The sequence below is a fragment of the Chaetura pelagica genome, unplaced genomic scaffold, assembly GCF_000747805.2.
Source record: "Chaetura pelagica isolate M959 unplaced genomic scaffold, ChaPel_1.0 scaffold607, whole genome shotgun sequence".
Classification (NCBI taxonomy): Eukaryota; Metazoa; Chordata; class Aves; order Apodiformes; family Apodidae; genus Chaetura; species Chaetura pelagica.
In genome coordinates this window covers 6,272-21,050 of record NW_009953960.1, presented here as the reverse complement: position 1 = coordinate 21,050, position 14,779 = coordinate 6,272, and the positions used below count along the sequence as shown (strand labels likewise).

The 14,779-nt window shown below is 41.8% G+C and overlaps 1 protein-coding gene across 1 annotated transcript; it reads left to right on the top strand.

The window, feature by feature from the left end:
* The first annotated feature begins 619 nt into the window (after positions 1–619).
* ALG8 (ALG8, alpha-1,3-glucosyltransferase) lies at positions 620–12,228 on the top strand. Its single transcript, XM_010001910.1, has 12 exons — positions 620–694; positions 1,828–2,021; positions 3,472–3,581; positions 4,608–4,675; positions 5,134–5,260; positions 5,846–5,949; positions 6,066–6,186; positions 6,481–6,620; positions 7,431–7,570; positions 9,196–9,293; positions 10,335–10,407; positions 11,997–12,228. Exons 2-12 carry the CDS (start codon positions 1,918–1,920, stop codon positions 12,226–12,228), a joined length of 1,317 nt encoding a protein of 438 aa, XP_010000212.1. The 5' UTR covers positions 620–694; positions 1,828–1,917.
* The last annotated feature ends 2,551 nt before the right edge of the window (positions 12,229–14,779 follow it).

Sequence of the window (14,779 nt, the reverse complement as noted above, 5' to 3'; positions counted from 1 at the left end):
GGCCTGAGGGGCTCTTGGTGGCCTGAGGGGTCCCTGACGGCCTGAGGGGTCCATGGTGGCCTGAGGGGCTCTTGGTGGCCTGAGGGGCTCTTGGTGGCCTGAGGGGTCCCTGACGGCCTGAGGGGTCCATGGTGGCCTGAGGGGCTCTTGGTGGCCTGAGGGGCTCTTGGTGGCCTGAGGGGTCCATGGTGGCCTGAGGGGCTTTATTTCCTTCAGCTGCTCGTGTGGTGCAGTTTCCTCTGCCTCTCGGCCTCTCAAACTGCTTTGCTTTCGTGCCTGAAGGCGCTTACAGCCCATTCTGCTTGGCTTTTAAATGCAGTGAAACGTGAATGCCTTTTAATTTGGAAAGGACGCCGTAGCTTTTCTCCTTAGCGATGAGTAAGTCAGTTAGAACCTGGAATTTTGGCATTCGTTGTCAGAAAAGGCTGAGCTGCAAGTAAATCTGTGTGTGTTCTTGGCATAAAATTCATGCAGCGTTTTTGTTACTGTTTGAGTTCCTTGATCCAGTTTGTTGCACTAGAGCTGATCAGCATAGACTTATTTATCTGCCTGTGGTGTTGTGCTCAGAAATCCTTCTCCTATAAGTGTGTGAGTCTTAACAGAAACCTTCTGTAGTTACTCCACAGATTTTGAAGTACACAGGAATTGGCTTGCCATCACTCACAACTTACCCCTCTCTCAGTGGTACTATGAAGTAAGTACATATTTGGTCTTTTTTTAGCTTTATGTAACTAGCAGGCTTTTTGGGGATGTCAGCTTGTGTGGATGCTGCAGGAGAAAGCCCTTTATTTGCAGAAAATGGGTACTGGTGGTCAGCAGCTGTATAGCAGTTGTTCAGAAACATACTTGCCCCCATTTGTTGTCCTTGCGTAGCTTTTCATCATAACATGAAAATTGTCTGGGGCAGCTGCTAGTGGTTATGAAGCCAAAATGAAAAAGACAGCTAAGGGACATCAGTTGGTAGAAAGGCTCTAACACAGGAGCAAGTGGCATGGTAGTCTTAAATTGCTCAAATAGATTTAAATCTAGATTAATCACCTTGAAGTTGGTGATAGACTCAGTCTACATGGTTTTTAATCTGTCTTACAGGTCTGGAGTTCTGGCATAAATGTCTCTAGTACTTTTGGGAACTGTGTATCCAGGAGTAAATGATTTGTGTGGGTCAGAACTTTCTGACAGGCTGATCCAATACTGGAAAACCAATTTCTGTGATGCCAGCACAATCCTAGTGCCAAAACATGGGATGCTTTAACAGCATAATGTGAGCATTTGGGAACAGGCTTCTTGAGAAATATATCCCATCCCAACCTCCTCTGTTCCTTCTTCCTTGTCTCCTATTCCCACAGCCAAGGAGTTAATCACTGGCCAGGGCATAATAATTGTCCTTGTGGGAGAAGATCAAATAGTGCTATTTGGTCTTGAAAAGGTCTTATTAGAATTAAGACTTGTTGACTAATGGGTAAAAGTAATTTTGTGACTGTAACAATGCTGATTGGGCTGATGATTCCTCTTGTGTAGACAAATACTCCCTGTGAGCTATTTTACTGATATTTTAATATTGGTCCTATTACTGTAAGTTAATGTTTTAAAGAACAGACCATTATTTGTTGGTTAGGTGCAGACACACAACATGTTCTTTAATCTTCTTCTAGCAATCAAGAAATGTCCAACTCAAATCATGTTCAGCTACTTGATTGTGCAGTAGTTTCTATTAAGTAGAGGCTACTGAGATAAAATATATAAACTGATCTGCTGTGATGAACTGCATGTGCAGGACTGTGGACAGCATGGATTGTGTTAAATTATTTCATCTCATTTTGTCTGTAGGCGACTTCAGAATGGACCCTGGATTATCCCCCATTTTTTGCTTGGTTTGAGTATGTACTTTCACATGTTGCCAAGTACTTTGACCCCAAGATGTTGGTCATCAAAAACCTCAATTACACCAGTGACTCAGCCATCATCTTCCAAAGATTCTCGGTCATCTTTACAGATATCCTTTTCATATATGCAGTTCGTGAGTAAGTCTTTGTGTTCCAATTCTGGGGACATTAAGTAGTCAAGTAATATGTGGAGTTTTTCTACAGTAGCAACAAAGTATTACTTGTACAAACAAGCTTGTATGGAATATCAAAGTTGTTTTAACCTATTCAAGGAGGGATTTGGAACACGCTGCTAAATGCAGGATTTTGTTGTTCTTGGAGATGCTGTTGATGTACGTGGGATCAGAACTGTACACATTCAGACATTAGCTACTGTTTCACATATTATAGGTGGGTTTTTTTTATATTGCTGGATTTATTTTTTGTAGGAGTTGCAGGACAGCTTGGGTGCACCCAGCTCTTTCTTCCTAGTACTTTTGTTGTTACTTGGTTCATCTGGACTAGAAGCATAAAGGAAGCTGTGACAAAGTGCCAGTATTATCATATATGCAAAGTCACTCCAGTGTTTTTGAATCATACAATCCTAGAATGGTTTGGGTTGGAAGGGACCTTAAAGATCATCTAGTTCCAACCCCCCTGCCATGGACAGGGACACCCCCCACTCAATCAGGTTGCTTAGAGCCCCATCCAACCTGAATACTGCCTGGGATGTGGATTCCAGGACCTCCCTCGGCAACCTTGGTGATAAACTGATTAGTCCAAATCTAATTTAAAAATATTAAGATTGGCTGTTTTCAATCTGCTCTGACTTTGTGAAGAAGTCTTCGTCTTGCACCTAAAAGAGTAGAGGGGGAGAGACGTTTTGAGAATTATGTTGCCTACCTTAGTGCCTTGACTCTAACAGTCTTTCCTCTTGTTCACCATCTGGGTAGAAAGTTCCCTGTTGCACTGGAGCACTAGCTGAGCTCCTTATTTACTTTCTTTATTTGCCATGGGCTGGCTCTGCACTGTGACCTTTTCCTTTTATAGTTTTGACTCAAATATTTGGGAATGAGCTGGCTTTCTTACATGGCTCTACTAATAGTAATCCAACACAAAGTATGCACAGCTTTTTAACCTGATCAAACCTTAAAAATAATATAGGCCATATGGATTAAAACTGAGAAGTACTTAGATATTTTTAAGCAGTAGAGATAGCTCATAATTTTGAGGGGTAGCCAGGAAGAGGCTCATGTCCAGCTGAGGACCTTAAACGCATTGTTGTCTCCAGATGTAGCAGCACATGGTGTGTTCATGAGAAGTTAACAGCAAACAGGTTATGAGAACTTTACAGTTATTATTGAATGTAAGACTAGACCTTAATAGGAAGTTACTTAACATAAGCTTCTGCATGTGGGACATGTTACAGCTACTGAGATTTAAAATCCTTTCTTTTACTAAACTTTGTTAATTACACTCTTCTCTTGCTGAATTTAGCAAGAATGTTTCCATTGCCTTCCACTCTCAGTGCACTTCTCAGCTCTTAAAAGCAACAACGTTTCTGTTGGCCGTTTCAGTTAAGTCTTCTGTGTCTTCTCCACTCCTTCAGATGCTGCAGATGTGTAAATGGGAAACGAGCTGCAAAGGATATCCTGGAAAAACCAACGTTTATTCTTGCTGTCCTGCTCTTGTGGAATTTTGGGTTGTTAATTGTGGATCGTATCCTTTTAAACGGTTGTGGGTTGTTTGTGGGGTTTTTGTTTTTAATCAGTTACACGAGGTGGTGCAAACCCATGAATATTATTATTCCTATCACAGCAAGTAATGCTAATGTTTGTGTTCCTGGGGTGAGATGAATAACTTCCGTGTTTTCATTAGAATTATAATTTGGAAAAATTGAAATTTTTCAGGTTTTGGTCTGATTTGCCAGAGCTGCAGGAGGAGCAGTTTGGCAGCAACATGTCTGTACCTGCTGGCTGCTCCTCCTCCACCTGCCTACAGGAGTGACAGCAGAGAGCCTCTTTATTCCTGGCTGTGGTTCAAGCTTTGTCCCATGGCAATTAAAATCCCTACAAGTGCTTTATGTTCAGGCAGTATTTAGTTGGTTAACGTTACATGAGAATTAGCAAGGTTATTTTTAATGAGGAAGAAAACCTGTCTGGGAAGTCCATTTATCCTGAGTTGGTCTCAATAATGCACATTGATCCAGCTGAGGAGGGAACAGAAGGGGAAAACATCACCTCCCACTAGACCTGGTTGCTCCAAGCCCCATCCAACTTGGTCTTGAACACTTCCAGAGATGGGGCAGCCACAGCTTCCCTAGGCAACCTGGGCCAATGTCTCACCACCCTCACAGGAAAGAATTTCTTCTCAATGTCTAATCTCAATCTCCCCTCTTTCAGTCTGAAACCATTCCCCCTCGTCCTATCACTCCAAGCCTTTGTATGAAGTCCTTCTCCATCTTTCCTGTGGGCCCTGCAGCTACTGTTTACATGATACATATGCAGTCAGATTGTCATGTTTTGTTTCATCAAAATAATTACTAGTATTAGTAGATTTTTGTTTCCATGCTTATAGGTATGGTTAAGTAATGACTTTGTGCCTACGTGGACTGAATTTAAAGTTACTTTCTTGATTTAAGTTCCATTTTAACTTGAATTTGTTGTTTGTAACTTAAGAGCCTTCCCCACAAGACTGATAGCAGTAAAGAAAGCTTGCTGTACATCTTTCTTGACTCAAGTTCAGATATTCACTTTCAGTACAATGGCTTTCTATTTGGGCTGATGCTTCTTTCTGTTGCCCGACTTTGTCAGGTAACTCGAGTGACTCTTTCCTGTTTGTCATCCTGTGTATTTTAGGTGCATTAATTAGCTCCATTGAGCTCCTCAGATTAAAGGTGTTGGGAGCAGCTCAAAGTTGAGGGCTGCTAAGCTGACTGTCTTAGTTATTTGTTTAGTTAGGGGGAAGAGGAGGACTTGAAACTAACCATAATTGTTTGCCTATGCTGCATCATTGCAATTTCCTGCAAGAAAACTAAATTCTGTTACACCTCAGCAACATGGCATGTTTTCCTGCCATCTTCTTCCAAGTCACCGGTCCTTAGGAAAAGTACCTCTGAAGCTGAGTTTGTAATTTGAAGTAAATACTAGTTTGTTTTTATACCTATGATAAATGTCCTGTCACCTTAGTAGTAAAACAGAGGACCAATAAAAGTTGGTGCGAAGGGAGAACAAGTGGAAAAAGCTTTGGCTTGGTTTTGTTTTTCCTTTAGAAAAGATACTTGGAGGGTGCTCTTCTTTTTGCTGTTCTGCTGCATTTCAAACACATCTACATTTATGTTGCCCCAGCATATGGCATTTACCTGCTGCGTTCCTATTGTTTTACTGCAAATAATGCAGGTAAGATGGGTTTTTCCTTGCTCATTTTTGGGGGATTGTGTTAATTAGTGAGGCCTGGGAAAGACACAAGACATGCATGTACCATCAGAACAAAATGGCTGGGGGTCAAGCAAAAAAGCTGCTTGGGTGGCTCAGTTGGTGTGATCTTTAAAGATGTTTGAAATTTATTTATGTAAAATTCATGTTTCTAGGATTATCTTTTTTAAGATAAAACCAACATGAGCAAACTGCAGGTGCCATTTTGAAGCCACAAGAATTATTCTGGTTAGATAGCACCAGGAGCTGTTCCAAAGTCCTCCTTTGTCTTAGCACTGAAAAACATGTGCTATTCCTCACATGAACAGAGAAGGCACTTCTCTTGAAAAAGGAAAATACCAAAAGGTTGTATGATGGAGGAGCTGCAGTGTGGAAAAAGTAAATGCAAACTGACTGTTGAAGAAAGCAATGAAATGTATTGACATCAGAGGCTTTATGCTGCTTTATCCTTTCAGATAGGTGCTAGCAACTCAGTGTGGGTGTGGAATGCTTCATCTCCCTCTCCACTTACTGCAGTAACTGTGTTCATCATCTGTTTGTTTCTTGTAGATGGATCCCTGAAGTGGAGAAGTTTCAGCTTCCTTCACGTAACTCTTCTGGGATTGATTGTCTGTCTTGTTTCTGCTCTTTCATTGGGCCCCTTCATAGTGTTGGTAATAACCCCTTTTTCACCTCTTATTCTCTTGAACTGTTAAAAAAATGTGTTATAAAAGTATCAACCATGTCACAGCTGAATAGACAATTTCTTTCTTCTTTTTTCTTTCCCAAGGGTCAGTTGCCTCAAGTCATTTCCCGGCTTTTCCCTTTCAAGCGAGGCCTCTGCCATGCCTATTGGGCTCCTAACTTCTGGGCTCTGTACAATGCCATGGATAAAGCACTAACAATTTTGGGTACAGTATGTTAATCTTGCTATTTGGGTGCTGTTTGCAGGTAGAGCTCTCTGGATTTTAGTCTTTCTTCCTCCTTTGAAATATGTGAGTAGTAAATTACATTTTCAGATGACCTCAAATCACTTGATTGTCTGTATAATCCAGTGCATAAATTCCCAGCAGTAGGCCAGAAACCAATCATTCCTCTCTCTGTCCTTTAAAAAAAAGACTTGGATATGTACTTAGTTCAGCTGCATCATTTCTTCATTAACATTCCTCAATTTGGGTTTGTTTTTTTTTATCTCTTATTTTCAGGTTTAAAGTGTAACTTCCTCGATCCCACAAAAATTCCAAAAGCCTCCATGACAGGAGGGCTGGTTCAAGAATTCCAGCATACTGTTCTCCCTTCTGTGACTCCTCTGGCAACATTAATCTGTACTTTCATATCTATATTGGTAAGAAAAATTAATACTCTTTTTTACCTTGATGTATTTTGTCCCTAGTAGGTTTTATTCGATTATCATTATCTTAATATTAATTTTAATTCTAATGCAACAAATAAGTCTTTTAAAAAATAAGAATTCTTAGGATAAATGTGGAATCAGTATCTTTTTTTATATACAATATTACTTTTTTTAAATTATGGCTAAAATTATGGCCTCTTCAGCTCTAGAACAGTTAATAAAACATTCAAAGCAATCTTGGATCAAAACCACTCTAAGCTGAAAGTAACTTTTTCTGATAGAAGGTAGTTAAACTGGGATGTGAGGAGAGATAATGATGGAAGTGCCTGGGCAGCTTACAGTGTTCCTGACAGCATCAGCTACAGGTCAGCCTGTTCTTCATGTGGCAAGCAAAGATGTGAAGGTTCCATAAGTAATCACCTGGTTGGAGAGTCTTTTTTCACTCCAGTGAGCAACTGGCCTTTAACTGGAAGTCTTTGTTTCAACACGTTTATGTAATAATGTTGATTAAATGAGGTTAGTGGCTTAGATTCATAAACAGTTCTTGCAAAACAAGTACCAGGGAGTTGGCTGTAGTCTTTTATGGCTGCTTTTCCCCTCCTGTTGTACTGATGAAGTCCTCAAGGCTCTACTCACACATCCAGGTAGATACAGTTTCTCCAGTGCCCTGTAATGCCCTGTGAAGCACAACTTGGGTGCAGTGCTGTTTATTAACACTGAAAAAAATCTCATTGGGCAGTGGCTTGTGTTCAGGATTGCCAAGCTTCTCACTGAAGTCCTGTTTCTGCCTGTTGTTTCTAGCCCTCTGTTTTCTGTCTTTGGTTTAAACCTCAAGGGCCCCGGGGCTTCCTTCAGTGCCTTGTTCTCTGCGCGTTGAGCTCCTTCATGTTCGGCTGGCATGTGCATGAGAAAGCAATCCTCCTTGCCATTCTGCCTCTAAGGTAAGTGAATTTTCACCTGTAGCAGTTGGCCAAACTCAACCTGCAGCCACTCATTGAGGAATCCTCAATGAGGAGCACTTTGTTTTCAGTATGTTTTGGAAAATGAACGTGTTTATAGGATGCCTTAGGCTGTACGGTTTTAGTGCACGTCAAGTACATTAATTTCAGGCAGAATAAGGTGTGTCTGCCTTAGCAATACAATGTACTGATGCAGGTGTAGTGTAGTAGGAAACCAATGTGGTGTTAAACTGTTTCTTTTATCGTTTACTAATTGTGGCTTATACTTGACAATAGTTTGCACTGACAGAAGCTTTAAGCACAGCTTTACTAGGAGTAGCTGATTCCTTTATCAGCTCCCTGGTGCACAGCAAAGCTTTGTACTAATGTACAGATGAACAGAAACCTATAGTGTTGGGATGATAAAGGGAATCACTTCAGGAGTCTGACACACAAGCCTTCCCACTACATAATCTTTTGTGTCTCTTTGAATGCTGAGTGCACAGAAAATCAGTGTCTTTAGTGTCAGGCACTTGATTGCTGTTAGAGTAATGGGGGAAAAAAAACCCACCAAAACAACTAAAACCATGCTTATGGAAGAATGGGGTTCAGACTTTAGGCTGCATGTGGACCAACAGCTTTTAAAAGTTAATGTATCTTCCCCTTGAAGCCACCTTTTCCCAGTGACAGCTCGGGACTATGTTTGATAAAAGGTTTCACTCCTGTGGCAAGATGGACAAAACCAGGCTACTTTCTTAGAGTCTTTTGTTCACCCACTGTTATTACTGCATTTGTGTGGCATGTTCTTTGCACCCAAAAAGTCCAAGACTTATTTGTTGTTTGTCTTGTGGCTTTGTCTTTTGAAGAGGAAAAAATAACTGACTTGAAGCATTTGACACTGCTGTCATACTCCCCAATGGCAAGCACCCATTGTTGGTCAAGTTCTTTTTCTTTCTAAATAGTTAAGTTTAGAGCTGCACTGTGGCAGGGACAAATGTAAAAATGTTGCAATCTTTTAGCTGCTGGGCATTTCAAGGTTTGATGGGTGTTGTTTCATATTTAAAGCTCTAGGTAGATTGTTAATGAACCAGCTGAGGACAGGGACCTTCTGCACTCTGCTTGACAAGAACAGTTTGGCATTTCTACCAAAAGGGCTTCATGCCTGTCAGGGTAGAAGTGAGGCTATAGTTCATAAGCCTCCTGACCAGTATGTTTTTTTTCCTGTTCAGAGGTTTAGTGTTACTTAAGCTGCTGAAGTGGGAATGGTGGGAGGGAGGGAATTAACATTGGAAAAACAAAAGGGAAGGAGAAAAAGTAGGGATGAGAATGTTGGCAGCCAGCTAGCAAAGGAGAGATAATTTGTAGAAAACTCAAGGCCTTTCTGACCTGTGTGTTCAAGTGGGAGTGTGGTTTTCTGAGGAAGGGTTCCCTGGCTGATTTTATTCCTGCATTCTTCCCTCTGAAGCGACATGGTTTGGAAGCAAGAGGTTTCATCACAGCTGCAGTGTTTGGGGGGGACTGAGGTGTTATGAAATATTCTTCTGTCTCTTGTGAGTTGCGAAGTGTTTTGCTGAAATTAAGTTTCTTTGCTAAAAGACAAAAGCACAACAAATCCTTGTTGTTTTCAGCTTGTTGTCTGTTCAGAGGGCAAAGGATGCTGGCATCTACCTGATCCTGGCAACCACAGGGCACTTCTCACTTTTTCCACTGCTGTTCACACTGCCAGGTAAAAGCATTTGCCTTTTCCTTGTACTTTCATCTTACTGCTTTGGGGCTTTTTCCAGAAATGACATGTGGGTGAAGCTTTTTGGATTCTTTTATGTAAGATGTTGAAAGCTGGAAGATGTGTCAGCCTGTTGCCATAAAAACAAACTTTCCCAGTAGTGAACAGAAGCACTGGTGTGACGAACTGTGGAAGAGCTGTAGTCCTCAAGTTGAAATAGAGATGGGGAATTGTCATAGTCAATACTTGTTAAACCTCATTCTGCCACAGTTCTAGAAATTTCCCCATCTGACATCACTGTGTGAAGCAAAAGTGTTAAAGGCAGTTTGAAGCCACACACCTGACAGGCTGTTTTCCTGATGACTGCTACTTCATGCTGTCTTTAATCTGCTTAAACTAAAAAATCATGCAGCAGCATCAGTTAAATCAGTATGTACAGGGACAGATTTGTCTTTGTGACCAAAAACTCTTCCTTCCTTTCTTCCTTTTCTGCTTCCCCTTTTGCTTCACCTAAAACCTAGGCCATCACAGCTGTGAAAACACTCATATTTTTTAAATTACTTTCTTCCTTTTGGAAGAGTTCAAATCCAAACACTTGTGCTCTTGTGGTCTGATGATGCTGTGGATTTGCAACAGCAAAGCTGCTGCCAGGAGAAATGAGAAACTTCCTCTGCCTTTTAATTTTTATCTACCACACAACCTAAACTAGATCTCACTGTTTTGCCTATCACATTTGTCTTTTAAGCCTCCCAGCCCAGGAATTTCTGGTTTATTTTTTAATAGGAAAATCTTACTTGCAGTGTTCATGTGTTCAATATGCTTATAGATAATTAAAGTAAGTGTATTGCAAATGCTTGACATTTGCTTTAATAAATATCTATGCTTATTTTTAGGTGTCTTAAGCAGTAAAATATTTCCTTCAGTTGGGAGAAAATAAGTTGGGCAATGCAAGTGTGACTAGTAGAGTTTAAAGATACTGCAATTTATAGGGCAAAAGAGTTTTATAATTAATTTTGTAAGTACATTATGTTCTTTGTATTTCAGAGCTTCCAATTAAAATACTGCTTATGCTGCTGTTTACAGTTTATAGCTTCTCTGCATTGAAATCTCTATTCAGGTAATTAAAGAACCTTTAATTCTTGGTTCCCAAAGCCAAGAACCAAACCATTTCTTCTATCACTTGGACCTGTGTTGTCATAAAGGGCAAACAGTGCAGAAAAGTGACACTGAAGTATCAAACTGAAGTCTTACCAGTCCAAAAATGATGCTGCCTCTTTCCTTTTCTCAGGAGGCAAGACTTTGGTCAGGATTATTTAGTACATCCTTGTTATGTTGGAATTGTGACAATGACTCAGTCCCCCCAGGCTGTAAATCCCCACCTGCCTGATGTGCTGTTAAAGCACAGAGTTGGAATGTTGTAGCCTATAAGGGTTTCATTCAGTATTGCTGCACTTACTAGTGCACTCCAGTTATCTGGAGATTGTTTGTCTGTGCTGGTAGTCATAAACACTGCTGTGTGTTTTGCTGTGGCACTTAGTATTTTCATGTGTGGAAGGGGCAGGTTATGAATTAATAACATTCTCTTACAAGCTGCCATTTGTCAACCAGCCTCCTGCAAACAAATACAATTACGCAAATCATCCTGTATATTTTCACAGGCTGTTGATCTCTTACCCACTTGACCAAAGATGGCTTATCCTTATAACCCCCTGTAGTCTCCACTATCCTATTTCCCAAACTTCTCATGGCAAATCAGGGCTGTACTAGAGGATGTTGGAAATGCTCTAAACCTGTATTCACTACCTCAGTGGCCTGCTTTTTGTAGGTGATCCTCTTTCAACCAGACTGCTTGTTTTCCCCCTTTACTATTCCAGAGTTCCATGATCTGTCTCAAGAGTTCTAATTAAAGCCTCTGTTGGAGGTTAGTTTCTGTCTAGAGATGGAGCATTTTCAAGTTTCTTACTCCAAACTTTCAAAAAAACCCAAATTCCTTCCAGAAGAACATGAATTCCTATTTAAAGTACTTGCAGTCAAAACCCTGCCACCCATGGCCTTTACAAGAGAGATTGGCTTGTTCATCCTACAGAAAGCTTGGGAGAAGGGGGCAGCATTTAAGATAGATCTTACATTTCCAGTCTCTGGATGCTGACCAACTTTGGAAAAAATGTGTGTATAAAAGTCTCTGCTCAGTTGTTCAAAGGAATGATGTGAGAAGCATCAGAGAATCCCAGAATGGTTTGGGTTGGAAGGGACCTTAAAGACCATTTAGTTCCAACCCCCTGCGTGGGCAGGGACACCTCCCACCAGCCCAGGCTGCTCCAAGCCCCATCCAACCTGCCCTTCAACACTTCCAGGGATGGGGTTTCCACAGCTTCTCTGGGAAACCTGTTCCAGTATCTCACCACCCTCACAGTGAAGAATTTCCTCCTAGTGTGAAGCAGGGCAGCTGCTGAGAAATCTGCTTAGATTCTAGGGCATCTTGGAACTTGATGTAAAAGCCACTTGCTAAGGAAATGCGCTGTACTCTGTTACCATGTGTTTTCATACTTAAACTCTAAATTATTTAAAGTATTACTGTGAAGTTGTGGGAGATGTTGTTTGCACTGGTCACCAGTGGTAGCTGAAAAGCAGAATAGTTTTTTTGTATTTACCATCCTGTATTTTAATACTTTTTCTTTGTTTTTTTCCCCCTAATCCCTCTGACAGGAGAGAGAGGCCTCTCCTGAACTGGCTTGAAACGATCTACCTCATCCAACTAGTGCCTTTGGAAATATTCTGTGAAATTATCTTTCCTCTGACCCCCTGGAAACAGCACTTCCCTTTTGCCCCCCTGTTGCTGACCTCTGTGTACTGTGCTCTGGGCGTCACCTACACCTGGCTCAAACTCTACATCTCTGTCTTGACCGAGCGGATCTCAGTGAGACAAAAGGCTGAGTGAAACTGTGGTGTTGGGACCAGTCCCAGGCTTGAGGGGACAGTGGGGCACTGTGAGGGGTTGTAACAAGGACCTACAACTCTCAGTACAACACAGTGTCCGTGTATCATCGCCACAAGCAGAGCTGCTGTTCCAACACTCCTGTCCTGACCAATGAGGATACCTCTCATCAGAAGCACTTGTCACAGTAACATGGGACATGCTGAGATGCCACTTGCCCTGGGGGTAGACTGTGAAGTTTCATGAGGTCCAGACTTCTGTCCCAAGGAAAACCTGCCTGGCTTTCCCATTACTCTTTGTATTTGAATAAAAATCACTGTGGCAAAGTACAAGGGATCATTGCTGTGTAGAAGAGAGTGCTCTACCTGCATTCCATGGAATATGTAAATTAAAAACTTGATACTTTTTGTTTGAGCAATTCTTGTGTTTTTTTGTTAAATCTCATGTCTCAGCCTTGCTAATGAGGGACAGCTAAGGATGGAATGTCAAGCTGGAAACTTGACCACAACACCCAAATCTCAAGCTTGAGTTGCTTAATATGTCTGTGTCCCTTTGACCTGGTTTCGTAGCCTCTTTGCAAAGAGGTTTTACTATTCTAATAGTTATTTTGGTAGACGAGATGACCAAATTGAGTCAGCTTCTGAAATCAGGAATTTTAAACACCATTAAATGTGTTGGATAATGTGGTTGCATAACTGTATTTATTTGCAATTGATGTCAAACTGCAACTGTGGCAAAAGACCAAGTGTCCAGAGTTCCTCTAGTAAACTTGAGGAAGAGGAATATGATGTTTTGCCCCTGCAGCATCACATATCCTTGAAGATGACAGTTACCTACAGCTTGAGGTAGGTCATTACTAAAGTTTTTTGAAACACTATAACCACCCCTACTAGATTTTGCTCTAGAAACTGGTATCTGCTTTGGATTCCAGTGCTGGCACATGAAATGAGGAGGGGAGAAGGGATGGATTATTTCTTTTTCCCAGCAGTTCTTGAACTTTCTTCCATTTTGATTGAAGATGTGGCCCCCTTCAGAAGGGACATCCCACAGGGTCGTTGTGCTCTTTGAATATTTTGGATGTTAAAATAGAGCATGGCTCTTGTTAGGACAGTGGGTGGGCAGTAGAGTAGTTCCTTTGGCCATTTCTGTAACCAAATAGTTTGTCCAGTTAAACTTTTCACTGCCCATGAGCTCATTTTCAGACTTTTTCACTCTAATTTCCATGGGCAGTAGAGTAGTTCCTTTGGCCATTTCTGTAACCAAATAGTTTGTCCAGTTAAACTTTTCACTGCCCATGAGCTCATTTTCAGACTTTTTCACTCTAATTTCCATTACTTTCTGATAGTTTCTAACTTTTTTTTTTTTTTTTTTATACCATTAACTACTTTGCCACACTCTTTTCAGCTGCTGTGACTGCTGGCAGTGCCTCAGTGCAGCTTCCACCTCTATTTTTTCTTGGGTCAAAGCCTCAAAGCTCTGCACAGGGTGAGGCATCCGAATGTTCATATTTATCCATCTATAGGTACCATCCTGGGTAGGGCAGTTACAATATTACCCCCTAAAAAAACCCACTCCAAGCTTTTTTCCAGCAGTGCTTTTTGCAAGTGAAGCCAAAACCCTCCAAGAACTTCTGCCTCAAGTTTGGCACCTCCCATTCAGGAGTGGTGACAGCCCAACCTCCTCCTGTGGGGAGAAAAGCTAAATAGTAAATGTTTTAGGAAGAAGGCAGAATCCTTTAGGACTGGTGATGTGTTCAAATGTAGTTTTTTTAATGGTTATGTCAATCCTGGTACTGTTACAACTGGTTTAATGTGATGTTTCTAGTAACTAAAAAACCCTGACAACACTGTAAGTCTTAGTCTTTAATCTGTTGGCAAGAAAAACTCTGAAAAGCAATTGATTTTTATTTTGGAGTTCAGTTAAAACCCTAGTTTAATTCCAGACTGGCCTCCCTAGCACTGTGCCTGCAGCAGGACTGGGCTGCTCCTCTCAGAGGGCTCAGACCTGTCAGAACCCCCACATGGTAAAGCCACCCAACTTGAGGGGATCAGTTTGTGGGCTGGGGGTTTGGGGTTGGGGGGCTTAATGAATTGAGAATAGACCTGAGGAGATGGACTTGGAGGTGTTGGCTGGTGAGAAGCTCAGCATTAGCACTTGCAGGGTAAACTTGCAGCCCAGAAACCAACCATGTCCTGGGCTGAGTCACCAACAGCGTGACCAGCAGGGCCAGGAGGGGATTGTCCCCCTCTGGGCTGCTCTGCTGAGACCCCCCTGCAGGCCTGGGTGCAGTTCTGGGGTCCTCAACACAATAACAATGTGGAGCCGTTGGAGAGAGTCCAGAGGAGGCCACAGAAATGCTGGGAGGGCTGGAGCAGCTCTGCTCTGGAGCCAGGCTGGGAGAGTTGGGGTGTTCAGCCTGGAGAAGAGAAGGCTCCAGGGAGACCTGAGAGCAGCTTCCAGTGCCTGGAGGGGCTCCAGGAAATCTGGGGAGGGGCTTGGGACAAGGGCAGGGAGTGATAGGATGAGGGGAAATGCCTTTAAACTGCAAGAGAGA